Here is a 26,220-nt window from a genome sequence, read left to right as displayed (position 1 = left end):
AGGGAGGCGTGCTCAGCTGCACTCTCTTTATCGTAAAGATGAACACGCTACGTGCTTCACTACCACCTGCCATTTTTTATTCAGTATACGTAGATGATATACAAATAGGCTTCAAATCCTGCAACCTTACAGTATGCGAAAGACAGGTACAGCAGGGCTTGAACAAGGTTTCCAAGTGGGCAGACGAAAACGGATTTAAGGTCAACCCCCACAAAAGTGCTTGTGTTCTCTTCACAAGAAAGAGAGGCCTGGTCCTAGATCCTTGTGTAGAACTGGGCGGACACCAAATTCCTGTCAGCAAAGAACACAAATTCCTTGGTGTTATTCTTGACTCTAGGCTCACTTTCATTCCTCACATAAAACATGTTAAAGAAAAATGTCTAAAAACAATGAACCTACTTAAAATCCTATCATACACAACATGGGGTAGTGACAGGAAGTGCCTGTTGAATCTTTACAGGAGCCTAGTTCGGTCGCGAATAGACTATGGAGCCGCAGTGTATCACTCTGCCGCCCCGAGCGCGCTAAAGACGTTAGACCCCGTACACCATCTGGGAATCCGTCTGGCCACTGGGGCATTTAGAACAAGCCCTGTTGAAAGTTTGTATGTTGAGTCCGATGAGTGGTCACTCCATTTTCGGAGAACTTACATCAGCTTCAACTATTTTCTGAAAGTGCGCTCTAATAAGGAACATCCGTGTTTCACAACCGTTAACGACTTGACATGAGAAACACTTTTTCATAACAGACCCTCTGTGAGACGTCCTTTCTCACTGCGTGCAAGAGAACTTAGCACGGAAATGGATGTCCCAATTCTCGACCAACGCCTAATGCCTCCAGCTAAGCTAGTACCACCCTGGGAGTGGCAGCTGATAGAATGTGACACATCCTTTGTACAGGTCACTAAACATGCGTCAGAGACACATATCAAAATGCACTTCTTGGAGCTCCAGTACAAGTACTCGTGCACAGAGTTTTATACGGACGCTTCTAAGTCGCATGCCGGGGTGTCCTACGCAGCCATTGGCCCATCCTTCTCGGAATCCGGTGTACTGCACCCTGAAACAAGCATATTTACGGCTGAGGCCTATGCACTACTGTCGGCTATGAAACATATCAGAAAATCAAATGTTCAAAAAACAATTTTATTTACAGACTCCTTAAGCGTGGTAAAAGCCTTGAAGTCACACTGTAAACACAGAAACCCCGTAATTATTGAGCTCTATTCCGTCCTCTGTAGAGCGTATATGTCTAACCAGCATGTCATTATATGCTGGGTGCCTGGACATAGGGGCATCGAGGGTAACGTTCTAGCAGACCAGATGGCCACATCAATTTCATTGCATACAGTCAGTCCTACTGCTTCGGTCCCTGTCACGGACCTGAAGCCTTTCTTAAGAAGGAAACTGCGAAACCACTGGCAACGTAAGTGGGACGTAGAAGTAAATAACAAACTGCACGTGATAAAGCCACAGTTAGGTTCTTGGCCCTCCGTAACAAAATCACGGCGAACAGATGTCCTATTCTGTCGCCTCAGAATAGGACACACATTTGGTACACACAACTTCTTACTCACTGAAAATGATCCTCCAACTTGCGGTAGATGCGGGGAGAGGCTGACCGTCCTCCATGTCCTCCTGGAGTGTCGGAAAGCCGAATCTGACAGAAAGAAACATTTTCCGTTAGCATACCGGCAGCATATTCCCCTTCATCCTGTAATGTTACTCGGCCCAGAACCGCTCTTCGACACTAACGCAGTCCTAAGTTATCTGAAAGATGTTGTGTTGCATGTTGTTAGCCCAACATGTTCGTAGCGTCTCCTCTCTTCAGAGGATGGCGCTGCGATAGTTCTTTCGTGTAGCACGTGCCTCTAGGCCCTTGTGTTTGAAGGGCTCTGGCGAGGCAACAGTGCTCCAGGCATTTTTACCATCTCATATATTTTCTATTCTGCATCATTCTTTCACGATGGATTTTAGTGTTCATAGTATTCGTCATCTGTCATCGCCATAATTTTATAACAAGTTAATTTTACGCACTCTACAGCGAATATTTTTAGGCCACTTTACAGCCAAGTCACATCTTCCATAATACATCGTCAACATTACAACTTGTCATGGCGCTCTTTGGCCAAACCTGGCCCTTGCGCCACAAAAAAACCACACATCATCATCATCATCTGGTTCTTTTGGAGCGTGACGCCCTACGCCTTTGTCTGGGACTCCCCAGGTTTGTGGCTGTTAATGTTACCTATCAAGAAGCGCACCTTCCAACATTGCCCTGCAGATTTCGCATCTTAACAATTCAAGCATTTCTGAAATTCTACAGCTTGGCGCTTAGACGATCTGAATACGCCTTTATTATTTATATAAATTCCTTTTTTCTTGCTCATTGGCCCCGCTTTTCCACTCTACAGATTGTATTTGTGCAAAAACAATTAGATAGCCTGAATGTGAACATTAGAGAGGTAATTCGATCAACTGAACCAAATGATAATATTAATGAAGCGGTATGAGCCTTCGAATAGAAGATGAAGCGCAGGAACCGGGGTTCAGGGGAAGAGAAGAACGAAGTTAGAATAAAATGGTTGACAAGATGGACGCCAGTTCCATAGCAGTACTTTCCGTCTATTGTTTCCTTTAACTAGGAACGCTACATTATTTTGGCGCAGCCGACAGCGCACTCCAACATGTGGGTGACATTTTTCCTTGAGGAGACCTCCGCAGAGAAGATCATCTTTTCAAGATACCAAGCTGAAGATGAACCAGCGGGGGAACTACCTCGCGAACTCAACTCGGCAGAACTCGTGAACCTGGTTTTAGAGGAGGCTTCCATGGACACTGCTGAACTACGTCGGAAGGGTGCTGTGAAAGTGAACTTGCGTCTGGCAATCTTCGACGAATTAGTTCTTCAACCGATGCGTCGAAAGGACCCTGGATCACAGTCGTCGACGGAAGAGGTGAGCCTCGTTTTCAAAGCTCTTCGGCTACAACAAGAACAGATTTCGCAACAAAACCAACTGCATGGTGACATCGCTTATAAGCTGTTTAAACGCTGAGAAGCCAGTGACTAAATTTGTAGAACCCGATGCGTTCGACGGCATGTCTTCAAGTCCAGAAGGTTGGCTTGAATTCTATGAATATGCCGCTGGGAAGAACAACTGGCACTCTAATGAGGACAAGATTACTAACATGCGTAGCTACTTAAGCGGTGTTGCACGGAAGTGGTATGATTCGCACATTATTGAAGAGGCTGTCAACTCTTGGAATCAGTGGAAAGAAAAATTCTTGACGACATTCCGAAGCAACCCTGTGCCAAGGTGGGACGCCGCGCTTAATTTCAAATTCAAGCAAGGCTCCCTCGTCGAGTATTTCTTTGACAAACGCCGCCTTTTAAAGCTGGCCGAGCCTATGCTTCCTCCTTCTGCCATAGTAGCACTAATAATGCACGGACTGCACGCGCAAGTCCTGAAGCAAGTGCAAATACGGTCACCTAAAACTATCGACGGGCTCCTGGAGTGCCTTCACGACATACCATCTACTTCAGAAGAAAATATAAGTGCTAGCTCAAGCACTCACTTCACACGGTCCGGCGCGGATTGGTCAAGCCGTAATCAGCGAGAAGCGCGCCGCCTTGCAGGCGGAACAGAGAACTTGAGTTGGCGCGGTCCCAGAGGTCGGGTGAATAACGTCGACCGCGACCCTGTCCCCCTACTTTCGGACGCTGAAGAGGCTCCGACGACAAAAAAACTGATAAACAAGGGTGATCAGTCCGCCCTGACGACCACAACTGAGACTGTTTATTTAACTTGCTCTAGCCTACTTCACATTCCTGTCAAAGTGGGAAACAGACATATGATGGCTTTGGTTGACAGCGGTGCTTCTGTGTCTATAATAAATGCCAAGCTGGTAGATGAAAGTCACCTGCATAGTGGAAGAGTACTACGGGTGCAAGGCTACGATGGAAAAGTGACAATGCATAATCAATGGGCCTCAGTAAAAATCGAGTTCCAAGGTCATGAAACAGAGAGTGAAGTACTGGTGATTGAGGGGGTGACGTACGACTTTCTGCTATCCAGACCAGATATAAGGAAACTAAAGATCAACGTATACTGGGACGATGCGGTTTTAGTGGAAGGACTATTAAGGCAAGAGACACAGCCGGATAAAAAAGATAACCTGCGAGTTGTCAAGTGCGCGGAGGATATTGCAACGACCTATCCTGAACTGGTATGTATAGGAAGCTATCCACAAGCGATGACGTCACGCAAGGTGCCTTTCGAACTAACTGACAAGTCCGTCATCCGAAAATCACCTTATAACATGTCAAGAGAGTGCAAGATATGGTTGAAGAAGGAATTGCAGGAGATGCTAGACGCCAGTATAATCCGTCGTCTCTCCCATAACTATTGCGCCGAAAGAAGATGGAACTTTCAGACTGTGCTCAGATTACAGGGTTCTCAGTCGACAGACAGAACTTATTCCATTTGCCATGCCGAAGATAGACATGATTATAGATGAGACAGGTGGTTGCGGAAGTTTTTCACGCATTGACTTGTGCAAAGGTTTCTGGCAAATCCCGCTAACCGAAGAAACAAAAATGTACACTGATTTTATCACACCCTTCGACCTGTACGAGTATAACCGGCTTCCTTTCGGCTGGAAAAAATCGCCAGCATGGTTCCAGAAGATTATGAACGAAGTCCTGAAGCCTTTCCTAGGTGTCTTCTGTAACGTGTACATAGACGATATTATTGTCTTCTCCAAAACAGAGGTGGAGCATCAGGAACACCTGTCCCAGGTATTAAATGCCTTGAGCTTGCCACACTTCAAGGTTAATTTTAGGAAAAGTGCGTTCTTTCAAAGAAAAGTTGTGTTTCTTGGAAGGGTATTTGATGGGACTCCCAAAAGCACGAAACAAGAGTCCGTCGAGAGGATATCCCAACTGGTAAAACCATATGACGTCCACTCATTGCGTGTGTTTTTGGGATTAGGAGGATATTTCAGACCCTTCATAAAAAACTTTGCAATAAAAACAAGGTGCCTCACGCGTCTAACGCAGAAAGAAGTTCCATTTGAATGGGATGAGGAATGTGAGAGAGCCTACCGTGATCTGGTGCACAGAATCTCTGCTGACCATATTCTACGCACACCAGATTTCACTTTACCTTTTGAACTGAATACCGACGCCTCTCACTATGGGACACGTGCAGCCTTGTACCAGAAATGTCCAGAAGCATCCGGCCGAGAAAAGCGGCACGTAGTAGGTTACTACAGCTACACCCTCAAGCCACCTGAAGTCAACTACACCACTACTGAAAAGGAAGCTCTTGCAGTCCTTAAAGCAATTCACTACTTCCGTACGTACCTAGAAGGTGCGAAGTTTACTTTGTTCACCGATCACCAGGCCCTCACTCATCTCTTGAATATGACCCAACCTAATGGACGTATCGCCAGATGAGTGAACTACTCGCAGCAGTTCAATTTCACTATCTCCCACAGACCTGGACCCATTTTGACTGATGCAGATGCATTGCCTAGACTGATGATACAGGCCAACAACGAACAATCGGAAGAAATCAATGAAATTAAATTGTGGGACAGCGCTGAACAATTGATTTTTATGGAAGGTCGCTATCACGTCCCGCCAACGCTGGTTTCAAGGGTGCTTTATTTGTACCACGATAGCCCAGAATCTGGAGGACACGACGGATTTTGGCGCACCTACAACAAGCTAGTCAAGAGATTTACGTGGCCTCACATGAAAGAGGACGTCAATCGATACGTTCGTTCATGCCACATTTGTCAAATCAACAAAGTGAAATATAAGCAACCTACGGACACCATGATAATACCTTGCCACTCGAACGTGCCTTTTTCAGACAATAAGAAGTAGTGATCACGAGATTACGCTGCCATGTCCCTCCATTAGATCTATATTTACACAGGACTGGTCTGACGCTATCACCTCTCCGTCCATACTGCCAAGAAACAGAATCACTAGGTCACTATATTTTCGTATGTCGGCGATACAAATTGTTAAGAAAAAGACATCTAGAACTTCCGCTTGCTAAATTAGGGTTAATGTTCTCATCAGAAATCATACTATCTCTCGGTGCGTCAACTATAGGGGTCAGCCACGGGGACGTGTTTGATGCCATTTGCGATTACATACAATCAACAAAACGATTAACTTCTTGGTTGTTCTCTTGTAATTTGTTTATTTTTGTATGTTTTCTTTTCTCTCTTTCTTTTCTTCGAATATGCAACATTTCAAAAGAATAGGTAATTGTTTAAGCACGCAATTCTTGGGCGATCCCCCAGTGTGGGCATGAGCCATAATATGAGGCCATCATCATCATCTAGCGGAGGGCCGATCGTCTGCTTCTCTCTTTACAATATACCTGTATATATACGTAATCAGGCTATATACATGAAAAAAAACTATTAACTTTAATCTAATGGAGGCAGACAGGTCCGGTGCGACACCTTGACCGAGAATGCGTCTTCGTCGTCGTTGTCCTCAGCTTCTGCAGAAGCGGCAAACCCACTACACCGGCAAGCGACGTTGCGCGAACATGTAAGAGAAAGTGGCGCAGTCGGGCCGTATGCAACTTTTACTGATAGAAAAAGACTGGATTAAGGACGACCTCCTTCTCAACAGCGCAAAGCGGAACCGTGGAGAGGCTGTGCGATTGCGACGTTTAAGTGCGCGCGATGCATGGCTGACGCCACACAGTGGGGGACGCACTCTTTGGCTCTGATATGATAACACGCGAATTCCCCGTCGTGGAGCTCAGCGGATCCCTTTGACCGGGAGGCCCTGTGCCGACACTTCTCACTCGCAGCACAACGAAAACGTAACCTTCGATCGCACGACAACTTGGGGTGCGTCAGCATTCTTCATTTTCGCAGTGAGAACTTATATGCACGACAGATGTACACTCGTGAGCAAAAGTATACGGACCAGGGACTGCGCGATAAAAATAATTATCTTCTCTGTCTGTGAATGCATCTTGAAATGAAAGCCTCCAGCCCAAACTTGGCATTACCAGTGCACTCGTCAGTTTCCGTTTATGCGTATTAATTACGAAGGAATTCTGTTTTTTCGGCGACCCTGTGGTCCGTATACTTTTGCTCACGGGTGTACGCTCCTCTCACCTTTTGTATTGTATTCGCAGGCGCGTAGCTTGGGCGGGCAGGGGGGTCACATACCCTTTCTACATACCAAATACATATCCCTCCCCGCCCTCCACCCTTCCCCTCGAAATTTCTTTGTACCAAGGTGCCACCTGTACAACAACCTCGCTCCCATTGCGTGCCCGGTCAACTGGGTGCCTCCCCCGATAAAAAAAAAAATCCTGTCTATACCACTGTGTTTTCGTACCGATTCTACAACACATCGACTTGGCTGCAGATGCTGCGGGTTGCATCATCGTAAATATGATCCATCTGAAAGGAAGCAAAAATTAATTTTGCTTAATTAAAACGTATCAATCTGTCAAGGATGATCGCCTTGCGTGACATTTCTACCTGAGAACGTAGAACATGTCTCCTGGCTCCGTCAAAAACAATGTTTTATTTCGTAGTTCACGAAACCAATAAACTATTCAATCAAGTAATATATAACAAAAATCTTTGTTCGACATCTTGCAGATGCTTCAGGCACGTACTAGAGGGCTCTCAAAGCTAGACTTCAATGTGTCCGTGATCCTGAGAAGAGTGGCACCAATACGAAATGGGAAGTAATGTGTCTGATGTAATGAAAAACAAATGTCATAAGCTTACCGGGTGTTTCAGCGACCACTTTCAATTTTTTTTTAATTTCTTGCACAATTCTAGTCCATGAGCTGGTCTATACTCGAAGAGGCGGACATTACTTGCACAGAAAATTGAAAACCGCAATAAACAAACCAACAACATTTCACTAATTAACTTTTGAACTAACTACCTTAGGGCACATAATGCAATTTACAAATTATAACCGGGGAGTTCGCAAATCAATACTGCAGCCATGACCAGCTGAGACGATCAGCGGTCCAACCAAAACAAGAAGCACTTCACATCGGTGCCGCGCACGTACACTTCGCGTAGCCCACTGATAAATAACATGTTAGCATTGCTCGAGGCAAAGCTAACATGTTTGCAATGGGAGTAGCTGCATTTATCTTTGGCAAGTGCTCCAAGCACATGAGAGTCCTCGAGAAACCGAAACTATAGACATATCGCGCAGAAGGGTGCTTGGCGTCGGCTACATTGATAGCGCCTTCATGTGCGATACCGCAGCCTCTAACTTTCTACCCAAGAACTTTGCAAGAAACCCGATTAGCGAAACGGGAAGTGCACTGACGAGATAAAGAAGCTGCTGATACGAGAGAAAAGAAGCAAGAGAGGCTGACACTATAAAGTTTGGAGTTAAACTCCCAATGCGCCAGTGTATCGGCGACCGACTACAAGCGTGGACAGACTCTTCCGTTGCGGTGAGCAAGTTTCTTTGCTTTCATGTTTTCGCCGATCCGCATGTTTGCATCCTCTCGGGGTGGCTCCCGGGCCGGAATGAAATAAATGTCTCTATTTCTCTCTCTCTCTCTCTCTCGCTCCCGCCTGGCTGTTATTATTTGTATATCCCCTCGTGCTACCAGTCTTCTATAAATTGAAGGAGGCCTGCCGCTAACGAGCTTTATCTGTGCCCTAATAATTGTAGAGAGTGCGTTATAGAGAAAAAGTTGTGCAAATAACTGTTTAGCAAAAATTTAAGACATGTGAAGCACTACCAAATAGGCCTAATTATATTTCGATAAAGTTTATTACTACTGCGCCACTGGTACTGCCTTTGCCGTAGTGGAAGTCGATTTGATTTTTGAACATAATGCAGGGCAAGCGTCTTATTTATTTCTGCAAACATGATTTATGATCTAGGTAACGGGGTAGATTGTGTTCATTAATTCGTTACCTCGAAGGTCATGTTTAATTCAGTAACGGTAATGCGTATAAATATGCATATATATATATATATATATATATATATATATATATATATATATATATATATATATACACACACTGGGCTTCTTCAAAGTTCAGCACGCAGGAACCGACGTAACATATGCAGGAAAAAGACGACGAACCCTTTGGACGACGTATTTAACGTATTCGGCTGGTGGACCAGCCTTTGTCAGAGTACAGTAACGCATATGAACAACTCATACAAAATTCTTAAAGCACCGTATCAAGAGCAGACGGCGCACTGTCTGCGCTGACTAGAACTTTCACTACTCCTAATCATAGTAATCACCGGCACTTACCTGAGAGTCATGTTTGTATATATTGTATCCTGAACACATTCGCATTTCATTTTTCTACTCGCAAATGCATGTCAGTGATAATTATTTATTATACGCAGTTTAAGTTCTAGTCAGCGCAGATAGTGTGCCCTCTGCTCTTGATACGGTGCATCTAAATCTGTGTATGAGTTGTTCATGCGTTTCTGTACTCCGACGATAGCTGGTGTCCACTAGCCGGAAACTTCAAGTAAATATCTAAGTAAATATTCGAGAGTTTCTGAAGCAGATGAAAAAAAAAGAAATACAACGCTCCAGCGGTATAAGCTCGTGCTCATTAAAGCCCCAACTAACGCAGCCTGTATCCCTGCCCCGATTGCTAATCGATGGCTCTTTGGACAGACTGAGATGCGTCAAATCGTTACGTATCAGTCAGTTCACGCAATTTGCTATTAAATTGTATGCTTAAGTGCATTCGGGCTAGCATGTGATATAGCATTGTAGAATTCATCGCAAAAGTCCAGTTTGCAAAGAAGGTCTCCAACTTTTGCAGGACCAAAATCGGTGCGTTACAAAAATAACTCTAGACCTTGTAGACGTATGGAGGAATCTCGCGCACGTTCTCGGTGATAGTGGTGGTGGTGGTGGTGGTGGTAAACTTTATTGAAAGGGGGGAGGAGGAAGGGCTAATAAACCCGGAAATTTTCTTTAGTAACCCAAGCCGCAGAGTGGTCCACGTGACAATACAACAAAACAGGTCCATGTCCGAACTACAGCTTACAGGATGAAGTGAAAAAAAGACAGACAGAGACACTCGAACTGTTTGGAGAGGGAAGTTCTATATAGTGTAAATATAGGCCGACTAACTTGTGCTGGGAACAGAATGCGAGAGAAGGAAAGAAGAGATGGAATAATAGAGAGAGAAAATGATGCGTGACACCAACTCGATATGACGCGCCAAAATGAAGTTGATCGCACAATCACCATGCCGTCATGTTCTCAAGCAGAGGAGCACCGCAGTGAAAGCATTCTGTGTTGTACTTGGTCTGGAGCAGTGTCCGAATACTCTCGCACCCACGACAGGGAGGGATCGTCCAGTTTGTCAAGCGTAGTCGAAAGCGCTCGTCTAGTGGCGCAGACTCCTTGTCAGGCATCCACCTGAATTTTGGTCTGCGCCCTAGCCAACTGTACCATACGTTGTCTGAGTAAACTCTTTGACTCTTTGACTCTGAGTTGCTCTAAAAAGAGGTGGCAATCTAGGACACCTGTTCGTTTCCTCGCAGCCACAATTGCTGCAAGCAGGGCTATAAACCATACCAATGCGTAATCATTCCGCATTTGTGAACGCAACGCCGAGAGCACAGTTGCACACCGTTTCCCTTATGCGAAATTTTGCACACTCTCCCAGAATGCATACGCAGTCATGTAGAATTATGCGTTAAGATCTAAAGGCCAAGTCGCCGAGTACGCTATAATCTAAAACAATCGTTTCCATTCTACTTGTAGCGTGCCTATGTCAAAATACATGTTCAGCCTTTACAAGCAGCCTAAGAAATAGCTTTAGCTAGGGGACAGCTTCCAAATACACTCCGAAAGCACGCCTTCAATCGGTGATATCAATTACGCGAGCACACAAGAAAAAAATAGAAACCATTTACAGTGGTCTGTTCGACGTGAAATACGACGGGAGTGAGGTTATATCTCGTGGCATATCTAACAGGGGAACGAAATTCTCAATTTTAAGCCTGGCGGTCGCGGCATGAAGGCATAGTCATCACGGCATAATATGACTGTTTGTAGCCGAATAAATTGACAAAAGCCGAGTTCACGGAATTATTTATTCGCCAGCTCATTAGCTTACGACCAGACTTCGGGGAATTGCAATTGACATCTCAAATTGCCGGAATGCGCAAAATTGCTTGGGAGGGCGGCGGATATGCACATCGAATTGTGAACAATCTTTACAGGTACTTTTAAAATACATGTTTGCGATCTGCATCCCTGCCGGCAGGTGGCAGAGTTGAACAGAAGCGCAAAGCATTTTACGTGCTCCCAGTGCCGGGAATAAAGGGCTTCGAGCCCTGGCAGTTTCTGCCATTTCTTTGGACTCCTTCCCCAAGGTAGAGTTCACCGAATGCTAAAATCAGGTGGTCCACTCTTCATTCAGAACGTTTCCGATGTGATTGTGCATGTTTTCTGCCCCATTTTGGATTCGATAAATATAGAACGCAGTGAAAGTTCGTGAACGAATTAGTTGACAAGCTTGACAGATCGGAGAGCTGGGAGCAATCGAGGTTTTGGCATGATTAGGATTCCGAATTGAATACTACCAAATACAATGAAAGGAAACTGTTATGTCAACAAAGCACCGAAAAAACCAAATTATGCCTCAAAAGAATACAAGTAGTATTGACTGGATGCAGACGAAAACTACATACGAGCGCGAGAGAAGGTACATTTATTTTCATGAAGGAGTCAAACTTACATAGTGGCATGTGAATTCGTGAACTGCAAAATCTCAGCTGAAGGCTATGTACAAATTAGCCGGGACGTAGTAGATATAGTTGCATTTCCTCAGAGCCCTCATTTTCGCCCTCACTTAAAATTTGTGACTATGAGCCATAGAAAAAAAGACTCCAATTCCGATTTACTCTCCAAATAATTTCTCAAAATGAAATTTCATGCAACTGTCACGCAATTTCGCAGCTGAAATAATGAGACGTTATGCTTAATACAAATTCTTTGGCTGCGCGTCGCAGCGCCAAAAGTCGGTAAAAGAATGACATGCAGTGCATATATATCTTGGGCAGAATCCCTATTATATGCCAAAATTTGTACTCAAGAACTCTGGCCATAATTCTCAAACCAAAGTGGCAAAAGTTATTACATTTAAGCTCTTGACAGCATCCGATCTCACATCAATACAGTATCCCTAACTGGCAGTGGAAAGTGATGTGCCGGGCATTGATAACGATGAAAAGATTTGAACTCTAGAAAATGACAAATCTTCTTAAGTAAAGATTTGAAATTCTTAGCGGCAACTGGAAAACATGAGCAAAATTTTCCTAAGAAATTTAAATGACTTATGAAGCTTGAATTTGTACTTCACATTAAATTCGGTCAGTTTTGGTAGCAGCAAAGGTCACGGGGTAAAACACCACGGGAGCGGCTGTGCGAGCGAATGTATTATCGGATAGTGATACTCTCGGTAACAGAGAAACAGCAAAAGCGCCACACTCTATTGACTTGGGAAACAAGTTATTTCGGGTAAGTACAGCGTATTTTCCCCATATTACCACCTACAATACAAAATAACTTCTTCATCCTTTGAAGTTGAACTTTAAGGTACTCGTTCACATAGAAAAGAAATACCTGCTGCTTGACGCATTTCTTTCTGTATAAAATCAGCTAGATAGCTAGCAAGTTCGCTAATAAGTAGGCTTGGTATCTCTGCTTAAGCATTACTATTGACCTGAGAGTAAAAAAAAGAAAAAGAAAGAAGAGACTCCGAGCCACTGAAGTTACACGTACCGAAGTGAACCCCCACTTACACGTACCCACACACTTAAGTATGTTGAGCGAGCTATTGTGGAATCGCATTCACTTCAAACTTCAAAAATTATGATCACTTTCTTTGTTTTATGAACAGGCTTTCAAGAAGAATACTATGAAAACCTTCGTTGTGGTATTATTTATCGTCGCCCACTTCGGTGAGTGCTATTCACTTGTATTGCGGGAGCAAACCGCTTTGGTTTAGCAATGAAGTAGCATTAAGAGACACACGTTTTGCAACACTTAATTTCTTGCATGTGGTTAGTGCATATGCACAAGGATGTTTTTGACAACAGTCTCAGTCGCTTCATTTAGTAGAACTTGTTGAAGTAATAATCCGCTACCGGCATAGTCGTTTTTTTTTAGTTGAAAAAAATAGCATCGAGAGTTTAGGCACTCGCACGACATGCAACATGTCGCTCAACTATTTTTTCTTTACCATAAGAGTACACACGGTGAAGCCCTGCATGTGCAGCTCTTCTTTCTTATTCTTCTTTTAGTCGGCGTCTTTCTAGCGCTTAGTTCTTTTCTTCAAGTGAAGTCTGCGCACGTTAGCAAGTACACAGGATTCAAAATTTTATATCTGCTTTCAGAACCTCATCTTACTTTTTCTACTGCCGGAAAAGATGTAAATCTAGACTACTTTATCACCGGGCATTTAGCTACATCAGTGAAAGAAATATTCATAGTGCTGGGACAAAGCTAGTGTGGGCCGCCATTTTATGCAGCTGACCGAAGGGTTGCCGTAATGGTTTTAATTCCCCGCTCCAATTGAGCCTACGACTTATCTCGTACCAACGGTAACAGTTCACAAAACTAAATCTAAGAAATGTATCCATAATGGCCAACCTTGTTACGGGATTCAAACAAACTGATGATGGTTTCGCTAATACTTCATGGTAGAAAGCTATATCATGCCGGAATACAAATATTGTAGGCAATCAAATATAGCAAGGAAACATTAAAGATGTTTCAGAAAGTTTTGGTAATTGTTTTTTTTTTGTCTGACTTATTCTGGACTGATTATTCTATAACCAAATTATACTGACTAACAAATCATGTTCGCAGGTAACGCCGAAGTCTCCGATGAAGACGACTGCACAGAAGCCCAGCAAAGAGGCACGTTACTTGTACTTACTATCAAATTTCTCGCATGTTCATAGGTATTTGTTGACGGCATTGGTGGTGGTTATAACAGCACTGAATTTAATTTATGGTCCAAGCGTTGCTTCATATGGGGTGCCATATATTACCGTAACCCTAACTGGTACGACAAGCGCAATCCCGTAAAAGGAGGTTTCGCGACGCGTGATGCTTCACTCACTTCATTATCGACGCAAGTAGCCGTATATGTGCATAAAGAATGGTGCGACGCTCAAGATCAGGTCCCCTCCACACATACACACAAGCATATTTTCCGTAGCACGCTGGATGGTGTGGGAAAAAAAATGTCGCTCTCTTCAACACCCACGAGCGTATGGGGAGAGAGTGGCAAGTAGACGTGAACACAGCAACGGTTAGTTTTCATTTTGCTAGAAAGTCTATAGCCGCTAGCACTCGAGATGGGAGAAAAACGGGCGAGCACCACTCGTAGCTGACTGTTCAACTTCCCTCAAAACGATGCTCGCAAATGGTGCACCAATTACAAATAAGGGCAGCAGGCTCCAACAGCAAGCGCAGTATTAACTCATTTCAAATTCAGTGTAGGCGAATGCAGAGCGTACGCGCCTGAAGAAAGTTTTTAGGGCAACGCTTGGACGCTGGTACTAACGCGCAAATCTTTTCTCCTGCGCAGCTATGAATGGCCGGTCCTTGTCGTCACGCCGCTTCATGTGGTGGCCGTTCGACGCTTGCAAGGATGGTTTCACACGCGTCACGTGTGATGGAGACCTCGAGTGCCATGCTATCCATCTACAATCGACGGGTTTCGATGTAGCATCCCGTACACTGTGGACCCACACGAGTAAGCGTACGCAGGGTGCACACCAAACTGCTCGCAACCACGCCGGTGCCTCAGTGTTTGTGGCGTCTTAATGCCATGGTCATGAGGTCGTGGGTTCGGTAGCTGGTGGCTCGTGCTCGTGCACTATGCTTTGCTCGTTGGCTGAACCCCAGGTGGTCGATATTAACTCGGAGCATTCCATTAGAATGTCCCTCCACTACGTAGTTTCGGGACGTGATAAGCCCAGTAATGTTTTTAAACATATCGTGCATATGTGTTGTATCTGCTTGGAGGCGAAACGTGGAGCGGTCGTCATGATAAACGCCAAGTTGTTTTAACGCGTAGTACCCCAATGGCTCAAGTTATTCCCCTGCAATGTCCATACATGCCCCCTCGAACTTACATTTTTACAGCGAAGCTTTATGCGGCTACGCCCAAAAATGCAGTTGTCGCGTTCGCGGGCAAAAACTCAACCAATCACAGCGGGAGGCGCATGCGGATTACGCTGCTGGGTTCCTTGCAGCACCACCAGATGGCGCTCCCCTCCACGCACCTGCGGAAGCGGCGGCACCGGCCATGCGGGGGAAATAAAAAAAAAGAACCAGAAAGTTCGCCTTCGCGCATAGCGTTCTCCGCAAGCGTTTCTCGGTAGCGATTACGGTTGCATAGGCTGCAGTTGTCGGGAAGTGGAAAATGTGGCATACGAAGCAAGGAGTGACGTAATTACACTTTCGTATGTAAAAAAAGTACCCGCCTAGCAACTGACTTTATTTTTGTTCTGATAGCGCTATGGAAAGGGAACGTATAGTTGGGACTCCCGAAGTGCGGCGTGAACACGGTGAGCGGCGACGTGAACAGCAACGTCAGTGTGCACAACGGCGTCGTGGTCACGCTAGGTAGGACGAAGTGGTTCCTGCCCAAAGCAAGCCACGTGAAGTTAGGACGCCTCAACAGCAGAGAGAATACGATGAGCGATGAAAAGAACACCAACGTCAATATGAGCAACGACATGGGGCTCAGGCTCGGCAGTCCTAGCCAAGGATACGTCGCATTGATCTGTTGGATCAGATGATACCACTGCTTGGATTCGAGCTCTTTTTTTTTTCAATTTCCTCAGACTCCGCTTTCTTCCGCCGCAATCGACAGCATTATCGTTTCTTTTTCACCCATTTGGTTGCTCCAACGGGCGCATGATATCGCACTCTAAGCATTTCACTATACGTACTCTCAAGTCCTCTTCTTCCTTTTAATCTAAACTGGAAGAACAGCTAAACTCGTGTTTGATCAATAATACATGTCACTGATTTGCCGGCTTTCGGAAAAGGATGCCCTGACAGAACCACCAGCAACACGCCACAGTAGAATCCGGAAAGCGCACCATTTAGAGCTAGCTATCCTTTGTGTGACGTCATCAATAGCCTCAAATTGATTTTAAAATCCTACTGAGATCATGAACAACATGCACCATAAAAATAAGAAAAGCTACATTAAACGTCCTCTTGGTAAATATCAAGTTTTTATCTATATTTATCTGCAAAGTACCTTGGAATACCTAGCTGCCTCTGGATTAAGTATATTTTTTTCGTACGTACCAATACACAATGGTTTAGGTCGGTATCTCAGCTACTGCCAAGTTCAACATATTCTAGAACACCCGTTGAACAGCGCCTCATTAAAGTTTAAGGCATTGCCTCCGAGATGCAGCAGGTTAGAGAAATACGTACTATGTATGCGGCCTGGCCACTCCAGGCCAGGCTATCGGAATTTCAACTCTATTTTTGTTTGTCTTTGTTTACATTGATGCAGCCGTACGTTTCTTTGGCCTATATGTTTCTTTTCGTTTATACATTTCCTTCAGCCATATATATTTGCTTTTTACACTTCTGGTTTAAATAAAAAATTCTTTGATAACACTGGATTAGTACAGCGCCACTCACTCTCGGTATCTTTCGCAGATGTCAGACGTCACTCTAAGCCTGCATGCTTGAAAGAAGTATTCACGCTATTAAACTGGAAAGGTTTAGGAGTAAGGATCGATGGCGAATACCTCAGCAACCTTTGGTTTGCCGATGATATTGTTCTATTCAGCAAAACCGCAGACGAGTTACAACAAATGATGGAGAACATTAACAGGGAGAGTGTAAGAGTAGGGCTGAAGATTAATATGCAGGAGAACAAAGATAATGATAAATAACCGGGCAAGGGAACAACAGTTCAAGACTGCAAGTCAGCCTCTAGAGTCTATGAAGGAGTACGTTTACCTAGGTCAACTAATCACCGGGACCCTGACCGTGAGACGGAAAATCATAGAAGAATAAAAATGGCTTGGGATCGCATACGGCAGACATCCTGAGCTCCTGACTGGGACCTTACCGTTATCATTGAAAAGGAAAGTATACAATCAGCGTATTTTATCGGTGCTAACATATGGGGTAGAGACTTGGAGATGGACAAAGAAGCTTGAGAACAAGTTAAGGACCGCGCAACGAGCGATGGAACGAAGAATGGTAGTCATAACTTTAAGAGACAGAAGAGAGCGGTTTGGATCAGAGAGCAAACGGGTATAGACGATATTCTGATAGACATCAACAGAAAAAAATGACGCTGGGCAGGTCATGTAATGCGCAGATTAGATAACCATTGGACCATTAGGGTAACAGAATGGGTACCAAGAGAAAGGAAACGCAGTAGAGGACGGCAGAAGACTAGGTGGTGCGATGAAATTAGGGAATTTGCGGGTGGTAGTTGGAATCGGTTGGCACAGCACAGGGGTAATTGGAGATCGCAGGGAGAGGCCTTCGTCCTGCAGCGGAAATAAATATGATTATGATGATAATGCTGATGACACTCCGATATTCTTAAACGAAACTGAACATAAGCGCTCCTTTACATATCTGTGCCTGTTCTTTAGTTACCGCGTGTACGTCTGTGCAGTTTATCTGTGCCCCTGCAAAAGACGTGCAAGCCACCATACACGGGCCACCCTCTGTAATATTTAATAAAGAGCCTTTTTAATAAAGAGCCTCTTTATCTGGCTAGCCTGCCATTGTTGATGCTCTCAATTCATATTACAGGAGGCACAGACAGTGTGAGCAAAGCGAACGACTTTGTTGACACTGTGCTTCTGCAAAGAATGCCGACTCTCGTAAGAAGATATCCGGACTCCTTTTCTCTCGCTCCCTACTACTTCAAAGTAAGTAATACAACCATTAACTGCCTTCCTTCGATAGTGCATAGTGCGTAGGAGAGGGCTGAAACCTATATATCGGCAACAGCTGCTCTTTAACTCTCTAAGCACACTATACCATCCATAATGGTGCGAATTTTCACATATTAACTCACAATCGGTCCTTTGTGTCCTTCATTAGCTAAAAGGGGCCATAAATTATGTAAGGGAGCAATCATGAATCGAAAATAAACTTACCGTAACTGCTAATATGCAAATTACCCGGAAGGCCCCATTTTGCAGCCGTGAAAAAAAAAATAATGGTTGGTGTTGAAGCTTTGTATATTGCCGGTGCAAATCAGAATATTAAAAACAGCCAAAGAGTCCAAACTCGAGCAAAGTTGTCAGCCTTTTTCTTAATGCAGAGATGTGCTTCGACCAAGATAAGTCATGGTCGATGGTGACTCCAAGTAGTGGGTTACCGAGGGTACAATCTTTCCATCAATCATAACGGGGCAGCAGGCCATTGACTTCCGTGTAAATGCCATCGCTACACTCTTTTGTCGGTGAGAGCGGTAGTCCACGACTGTTTAGGTATGTAAACCTTGCCGACACTGCACGCTGTAGCTTCGTTTGTATTTGCAAGCGCGTTAAGCTCGTTGTCCATATGCAGACGTGATCCGCGTAGACAGGGACTGAGACTGTGCGTGCGAGTTCTTTGAGGTGTCCAACGAACAGCATTAAATAAAGTTGGGCTCAGTACACCTCCTTGATGCACCCCCCGATACACGGGATGCACCCCCCGTCACCGTCTACAGTTGTCATAAATATCGTTCTCTCTAGAAGATATCAGGCTATCCACTGATGAAGACGGCCACCAATGCCATATTCTTCAAGGGCATCTATTATTGCATCATGTAGAACATTGTGAAAAGCACCCTTTACATCAAGAAAGAGTGCTTAAGAACCCACGGCCCAATGCTATTAGACTGCGTATCAAATGGCCTCTTTAAGCTTCATCTCGTGCGCATTCTAGTAGAAGACGCTGTACATCCTCATCCGCGTGGCCTCAAATTCATTTTATGCAGAAAGCGTTTTTAATAAACGTGGTACCAAACGTTATACGACGGACTAGTGTTTCAATAGATATGCTGATATTCAATGTGCGTTGTATATTGAATTATGTTTTGGCATTTGACTATTGCAGAGGCGCTGACGTTACTTCAGTCAGCAGATGGATTCACGATTTTAATTAAGCGCACTCTGACAAGGTTACAATTGCACTCGCCTCACACCTTCCCCCTTCCAACTTTTCTCCACAGGTCTACAAGACGAGCTGGACAAACCGTGACTTGAAGGTGTACGTAAACTCGGGCCAGTTCAGGAACTTTGACACGGCCGTGCGTCGCGTTGGCGACTGCGTGCTCGCCATGGTGGCCGGGAACGTGAGCCTCAGCTGCGATCTGAGCATCGGTGGCATCGTCGCCGAACTCCACACAGCGGTACGACTGTGGGTACATAATTACCGGGTCCCTCCAACGTCATTTGTTGGATCCCATAGCATGCCCTTACCTATGCGACAACGCAACTCCGGGAGCGCTGAAACAATGGTTCCAGTTGGGCGATTGGCGCAATGACTGGTTGATCCGAGAACACCTCTCGAGTGATCCATTTTTTTAGTTGTCGCTTTAAGGTGAAACTTTAACGCTGGACCTCCTATCTAAATATACGGGAACGGAAAATCTTGCTGATCATTCATGGTACCGAATGTGTTGAGCTTTGATGAATGTAAACACAAGTTTTGCCGACTTTAGGAAGTGAATTCCTATTTAAGCCACTGAGACCTGGAACAACCCACTTCAGCTAGAACACAACCCTGCAAAGCAAAGAAAACACACAGTATGTTTTACTATAGACAACCCTAATATGCACGTCAACTTCTTACTTTCTTTATTTAGAAATAAATGGTATTTATTTAGGACAAAAAATGCCTGTTTTTATTTGCTCTGAAACTGTTACTACGTAAAGTGAAACTTTTGTCAACATTCAGCGTGAACAGCATGCAGGTGAAATCAGTTTTGCCTCAAGCCGCATGCCAGAATAAATTTCAAGAAAAAATCTGGGTAATGTGTAAATGTCCAACTAGTGGACTGTTAACTTGGGCTTCTTTATATAATTCAAATGAAAATAAAAGAAGGCTATGCAGTTTCCTTATAGTAATGACAGCCACTCTTTTTCGCATAGCAGCTGTGTACACTCGCGTGAAATAATGCACGCACAATGTTATGACAATCAGAAGTGAGCTTCAGCACCAAATACAAGAGAACAGCCCACGCAAAACATCTTCCATGCCGCAGAAGACGAGCTTCATACCCCCCGGCTTGCTCGTTTGGCAACGACGATGAGGATGTTTGCCATTTATATTTCTCGAGTGCCTCGGATGCGGGAGGCATAGGCCGCAACCAGAACGAGAGCTACGCTCAATTTTTTCCTCACCGACCATTCTCGTTGGCGAAATTGCTGGGCCATTGGCCATAGAAAACACAGCGTAAAACATTGAACGCTCTCGAACGCATTTTGGAAGATACAGGCATCCTTAACCGTGCAATACAAGAAGCCACACTAAACAGAAAATACAATGTGCCTCCAACTCCATATCATTATTCGTATTTATGTACGCTTGTAAAGCATGTCTTCCCACCTCTTGTCCATTTCGCATTTGGGCTGCAGGTGAGGTGCTGAGTGGCTGCTCCGAGGTACCAGCGAGAAGAAAGCTGCCCCCAAGCATGCAAACATGCACACACACACACACACACACACACACACACACACACACACACACACACACACACACACACACACACACACACACACACACACACACACAACACGCACACACACACACACACACACACACACATATATATATATATATATATATATATATATATATATATATATATATGTATATATATATCAGTGGCATGGCCGGAAATATCGTTTGGGGGGGGGGCTGAAAGAAAACTTGGAGGGGGGGGTCTAGTGTCTGCTGGTTTCGAAGATTTCATTTAGGCTGTCAATTTTTTTATAAAAAATTGGCGAAAATCGCAAATTTTCAGGAAACGAAACTATCCAGTTTAAGACTCTGTAACTCTACAATGAAAAGTGATATCGCAATTTCATCTAATAGCACATCTGCAGCAGACAAAATTGATATGTTACACATGAGTATAAAAAATTTAGTATTATGGAAACACGGCTTTTGCAGAACCCTTGTACACAACGTAACCAATTCACGTAAGATACAAATTGACGTACCAAATTTGTCCACTTTGACTGTTATAATAGATGCCGTTGACAGAACTGCGATATCTGTTCTTGATGCAGAGCTGTTAGTTTGTAAATTTCATGCTCCTATATTTTGGGGAACTTTCAAGTTTTTCCAAAATTCAGGCCCTAAATCGAAATTCCGCTTCCAAAAGACACTACACTCTAACTTTCTCAAATGCAACAAATTTCATTAAAAGCGATTCCTCTTAAAAATTGGTTGAGGGATCAAATACATGAATAATGATTACATTGCCATTGCAAAGATGCTGCAAGCGAATTCTTGAACGCTACGTACCGTAAAAACAAGTAAGATGTATCATTCTTCATAAAAGAATATACTCGTATGTGCCAAAAATTGTGTTCAAAATAACTGATATCAATGCTTCCATGTTTTTAGTCTGTTTAATAAGTAAAGAAAATATCACACGAACATTAGAACTATATCAGTTCGAAACCACAAAGCAGTGCATGCCGCTGATGTGAAAAATGTAAAGGCCATGAAATGAACAAGTTGAGGACAAATATGTTAATGAAACTTTGTCTATCAAGAACCGTGTTTACATTCATGTACGTATGCAACGGCCTGTGCAAAATATCAATGACGCTGGCATTTGTTCCAATGTATTACGCAGGAGCATCTGTCACCTATCTTGTATCGTGAGTAATTGCACCGAAATTATAGTCGCAACAGACAGCACGTTTAAAAAACAGGAGTTCTGCAAAATATACGAGGACGAGTCAAAGAAAATGAGCCAATGCGAATATATGACAAGCAGGGTACTTTATTTAAAATTAGTCTCCATGAGCATTTAGACATTTGTCCCACTGACTAACGAGTCGCGTGATTCCCGTATAAAACTCCTTGGGTTGCTGCTTCAAAAAGTCTGCAACTGCCTCTTTCACGTTATCGTCCGACACGAATATGGTTCCCTTGAGCTGTTTTTTTTTTTCGGTTACCCCAAAATGTGGATGTCGCAAGGGGACAGGTCTGGGCTGTGTGGTGGATGTGGCAGCGTTTCCCACTTGAACGTTGCCAGTTTTGTATTAAATACATCAGCGATGTGGGGGACGCACCCTTTATTGTCGTGGACGCACCCGGCATTGTCGTGGAACGAGATGACCCCATTCGTCAATTTTCTCCTTTGTTTCTTCTTGATTGCAACACGCAGCCGTTTCGGCGTTTCACAGTATCGGAAACAATGAATAGTCTGTCAAGACTTAGCAAGTCCTATCTGTAACAAGTCCTATCTGTAACAACACCTTTCCGGCGGAAATAATGGCCTTTGCTTTCTTTGGGCGTGGTGAATTCTAATGTTTTCACTGTAAGCTTCGCCGTCGTGTTTCAGGCTCGTAGTAATGGCACCATGGTTCGTCCCCGTTCACAACTGCAGAGAAGAAGTCGTCACTCTCACTGTGATACCGGATCAAACCAGTCAAGGCAGCGCCGTACTTCTCCGTCTTCTGGCGGTGGTTCAATATCTTGGGCATCCATTGCACACACAAAAGCTGATGACAGAGATGTTCATGAATTAAGGCGGGAACCAAATCGTGACTGATGTTCAGACGCTCTGCCAGTTCATCGATGCTTATCCTCCGTTCTTGTCTCATCACCTCATCAACTTTTGCAATTTCGTTAAGGGTGATTTCACGATGGCTTTAGTCCCGTCTTGGATTGTCTTTGCAACTTGCGTTTGCTCCAACGCTTCATAGTGGCCAATGAAATGCGACGATCAACGTGCACGGCAGCCATACGGCAACTAATTTCTTTTTACGAAATACCTTCAGCAGTCAAAAACATTACGGCACCACGCCGTCCAGCTTTTGGAGTTTCCAATATGTCACGCAACCATGTTTAACTGAATATATGAGAGCATTACAGAACCTTTATCCTCATACCTGCGTGTCCCTTTTGTATATGAGACATCCCTCTCTTCTACGCACATGCCTCGCTGATAATGAACCGAACCATTATTGCGTGGGGTGGGTAGGCTAACTTTCATTTGACTCGCCCTCGTACATTAGAAATTCGAAGATACAAAGGGATATAGAAATGCGAAGATAGAGCTTGATAAAGGGCAAAAAAGGTGTCACTGGAAACGAAGTTCACTGCACGTATACACAAAATCTCCCAACAAGATATTTAAGTATTCGTTTAAGTCTTCAATAAATATACGTATCTAAGAAATAGTCGCGGTGTATAATGCGTCATAGAAAACAAATAAACATGTCGCAATCACAGATTCACAGAATCCTAAATACCGCCCCCATTCCATTCACTCCCCTCGATGTATCGCGTGCGATGGAAGATGACTAGCTTGCTCTCCGCTTTTATCCTTTGCTCACACAAGACTGAGTCACCATCGTCGGCTCACCTATTCCAGCCCCCCCTTCCCGTACGCTTTCACTCGCACATACAGCATGCGGTGCTCGGTAAGGATGTTATCGCACTTGGACTTTATACGAAACATGAGGGCGACGATGACGGAAGGAAGGCGCATGGAGTGTCCATATAATTGCTATAGCAATAATTTAATAAGACTATCTGGCAACTGAAGCGTCCCGTGGCCCATTACTTTCCGCAAAGGAAGAAGTAACAAAATCGAACTTTCACCATGCAACAATTCGCTGCGCCGCAACAGTGTATTTTTTTTTCCTTTTGTGGGGCGGGAGCACTGAAATAAAAAAAAAAACCAAGGTAAATATGCTGGTCACATTTGAATGCCTACTTTGCGCAACTCATGTGGCTACCGAAGGAATATCGAAAAAAAAACGGGAGACGCTTGGTCCACACAGAACTATATACGCATACTGCTCGGTATCCTACACCGGCGAGCCAAGACTTTCCGGAGAGGTTGCCCTCAGGCGAACGCGGTGCAATCCATTGTGTCCCCACAGTGATGGCGGCGAGCGACCATTGTTTCTTTTTCTCGTCTGCTAGCCAGAAAGCGTCTAAAACTCTGCCAGGCGAAAATCCACTCGGCCAGAGCAAACCGAACACGCACCGAAGTGCGCCGCGCGGTGGTCAGGGCCAGACGAGAAAAACGTATGCGCTCTGGCTGGCTGTGGCAGCCCGCCGGCCACAGCCATATATATATATATATATATATATATATATATATATATATATATATATATATATATATATATATATATATATATATATATATATATATATATATATATATATATATATATATACATATATATTGCTCTCAACTTAGGTCGACAGTATTTTGCCAGAAACGGCTTACTTTCTACAAACATCTGGAAATGTGGCTTAGGGGGGAAAAACCGCAGTTACCAGCCAGGCTTCAATTGACAAGTACAACAATGTAGGCAAATGTCACACCGCTTTTGTTTGTCTTTCTTACAGACAAAAGGAGACGGTCTGCTTGGCATTGTAAAGTCCGTCCGTGTCGAAGCACTCCAGTACCAGACGACCGGCAAGGTTGAAGTCACTGCTGCTCTGAACCAACCTGGCTTCGTGCGCACTTTCATCGTGAACAACGCCGGCTTCGAAGTGACGCCCGGACACAATCTCGACTTGAACTCGGTTCGAATGAGGAACTTCAAGTCTCGCATCGCCGCTTATCTCATGGAACAGATGCGCGAGAAGTTTTATTCCAACTACGAGGCAATACTGAGGCATGCTTTCGCTCGCAACAGCTTTTTCTTGTTCTGATCAAATTAGACACGCTTGTATATAGTTGGAGGGGGGAATCTGGTGGAGCAGATGAAAGCATGTGCTTACCCCTCCCCTGTTTTGCTTATGTGGACTACGTAGAAACTTTCAAATAAAAGTAATCCACGTGTTTTAAAAAAGTGAACAAGGTTCTGTGGTGTGGGGACGCGCATCGAGCTGGCCGAGAGGCAGGCCTAAGCGGTCAGACGGCGGCGCGGACTCAGGCAGAAATGAAGCAGAATATGACAACGCCAAAAGGAGACGCACGGGCGGGGCCGAACAGCGGCTTTTATTCCGATTCTCAACTTGCATTCTGCAGCACCAGTGAGGCGACAGCACGGGAATGTCCTGTACATGGTACACGATAGTTTCACAACGTATGCTAAAGTTAGCAGATAATTTTTTCGCACCAATGTTAAACTAAGGAAGCGCTACTGGATGCCACTACATGGACGGAATGTTTTACTTCTGAATAAAGCTTGTCAGCGTGGACACTACTAAAATGAAATGAACCTGTCTGCTTATAGTATACACGTACGCCAAAAGAAAAGTCGCCACATACGTGGCACCCGTTGCCCCGCTCAGACAGGCGTAGAAATATTCCAAAGTTCGAATATCACTCAATTAGTGCCTGCTTTTCGACTCGTTTTCGGCTCGAGACTTCACAATTCCAAGTTGTCGAAAATTAGTTCCTGTTCTATAAAGCGATAACAATGCCTATTGGAGCCAGCAGGGAGAAAGCCACATGCAAGTGATGATTTGGCAGACTGACACCACTTCAGGAGAGCCGTGTTTGCTGTGCAGAAGAACTAGTTAGCTTAATTCTCCTCAGTGTCTTCATTCAACAAGAATGACTTACCTTTAGGTTGCTTACAGATTTGTCTTTAAGTTTTATTTAGGCAAGGGAATATATTACTTCGACAATCGCACAGTGTTTGCTACCTTTGCAGTATGTCATCACCATGTTAGCATTATTTTTGCATCCTGCGTGGTTGTGTATCCTTACTTTGTCTGTTTAGCGTCTGGTGACATGCTGTTCGCGTGCTTCATCATTCTCATTGTCATGATACGTCATATACTTACAAAGTGATTTTACTTACAAGCTCCTTGTTTGACTGAAAAATGATTTGTGAGTGGCGTTACATGTACAAAATAGCGCAAATTGAGTACGCCTCTTGTATATGGTCTCCACATCAAAATTACCTCATCGAACTCCTGGAGAGCATCCAGAATAGAGCGAGCCGTTTCATTTCCAAAAATTATAGTAACCA

The 26,220-nt window shown here is 44.2% G+C and overlaps 1 protein-coding gene across 2 annotated transcripts; it reads left to right on the top strand.

The window, feature by feature from the left end:
* The first annotated feature begins 2,603 nt into the window (after positions 1 to 2,603).
* LOC135903562 (salivary anticoagulant protein P23-like) lies at positions 2,604 to 26,220 on the top strand. 2 transcript variants are annotated; one of them, XM_065433876.2, is made up of 7 exons: positions 2,604 to 2,956; positions 12,927 to 12,987; positions 13,898 to 13,948; positions 14,625 to 14,792; positions 17,846 to 17,964; positions 19,260 to 19,439; positions 24,641 to 26,220. In XM_065433876.2, the coding sequence occupies exons 1-7, from the start codon at positions 2,687 to 2,689 to the stop codon at positions 24,947 to 24,949; spliced, it is 1,158 nt and encodes a 385-aa protein (XP_065289948.1). In that variant the 5' UTR covers positions 2,604 to 2,686; the 3' UTR covers positions 24,950 to 26,220. The 2 variants fall into 2 exon arrangements, with proteins under 2 accessions (XP_065289948.1, XP_065289949.1); XM_065433877.1 differs by lacking the exon at positions 2,604 to 2,956 and adding an exon at positions 6,945 to 8,476.

The sequence above is a fragment of the Dermacentor albipictus genome, chromosome 1, assembly GCF_038994185.2.
Source record: "Dermacentor albipictus isolate Rhodes 1998 colony chromosome 1, USDA_Dalb.pri_finalv2, whole genome shotgun sequence".
In the NCBI taxonomy this organism is placed as follows: domain Eukaryota; kingdom Metazoa; phylum Arthropoda; class Arachnida; order Ixodida; family Ixodidae; genus Dermacentor; species Dermacentor albipictus.
Note: the sequence above shows the minus strand (reverse complement) of the source record. Positions and strands in the feature narration are given on the sequence as shown.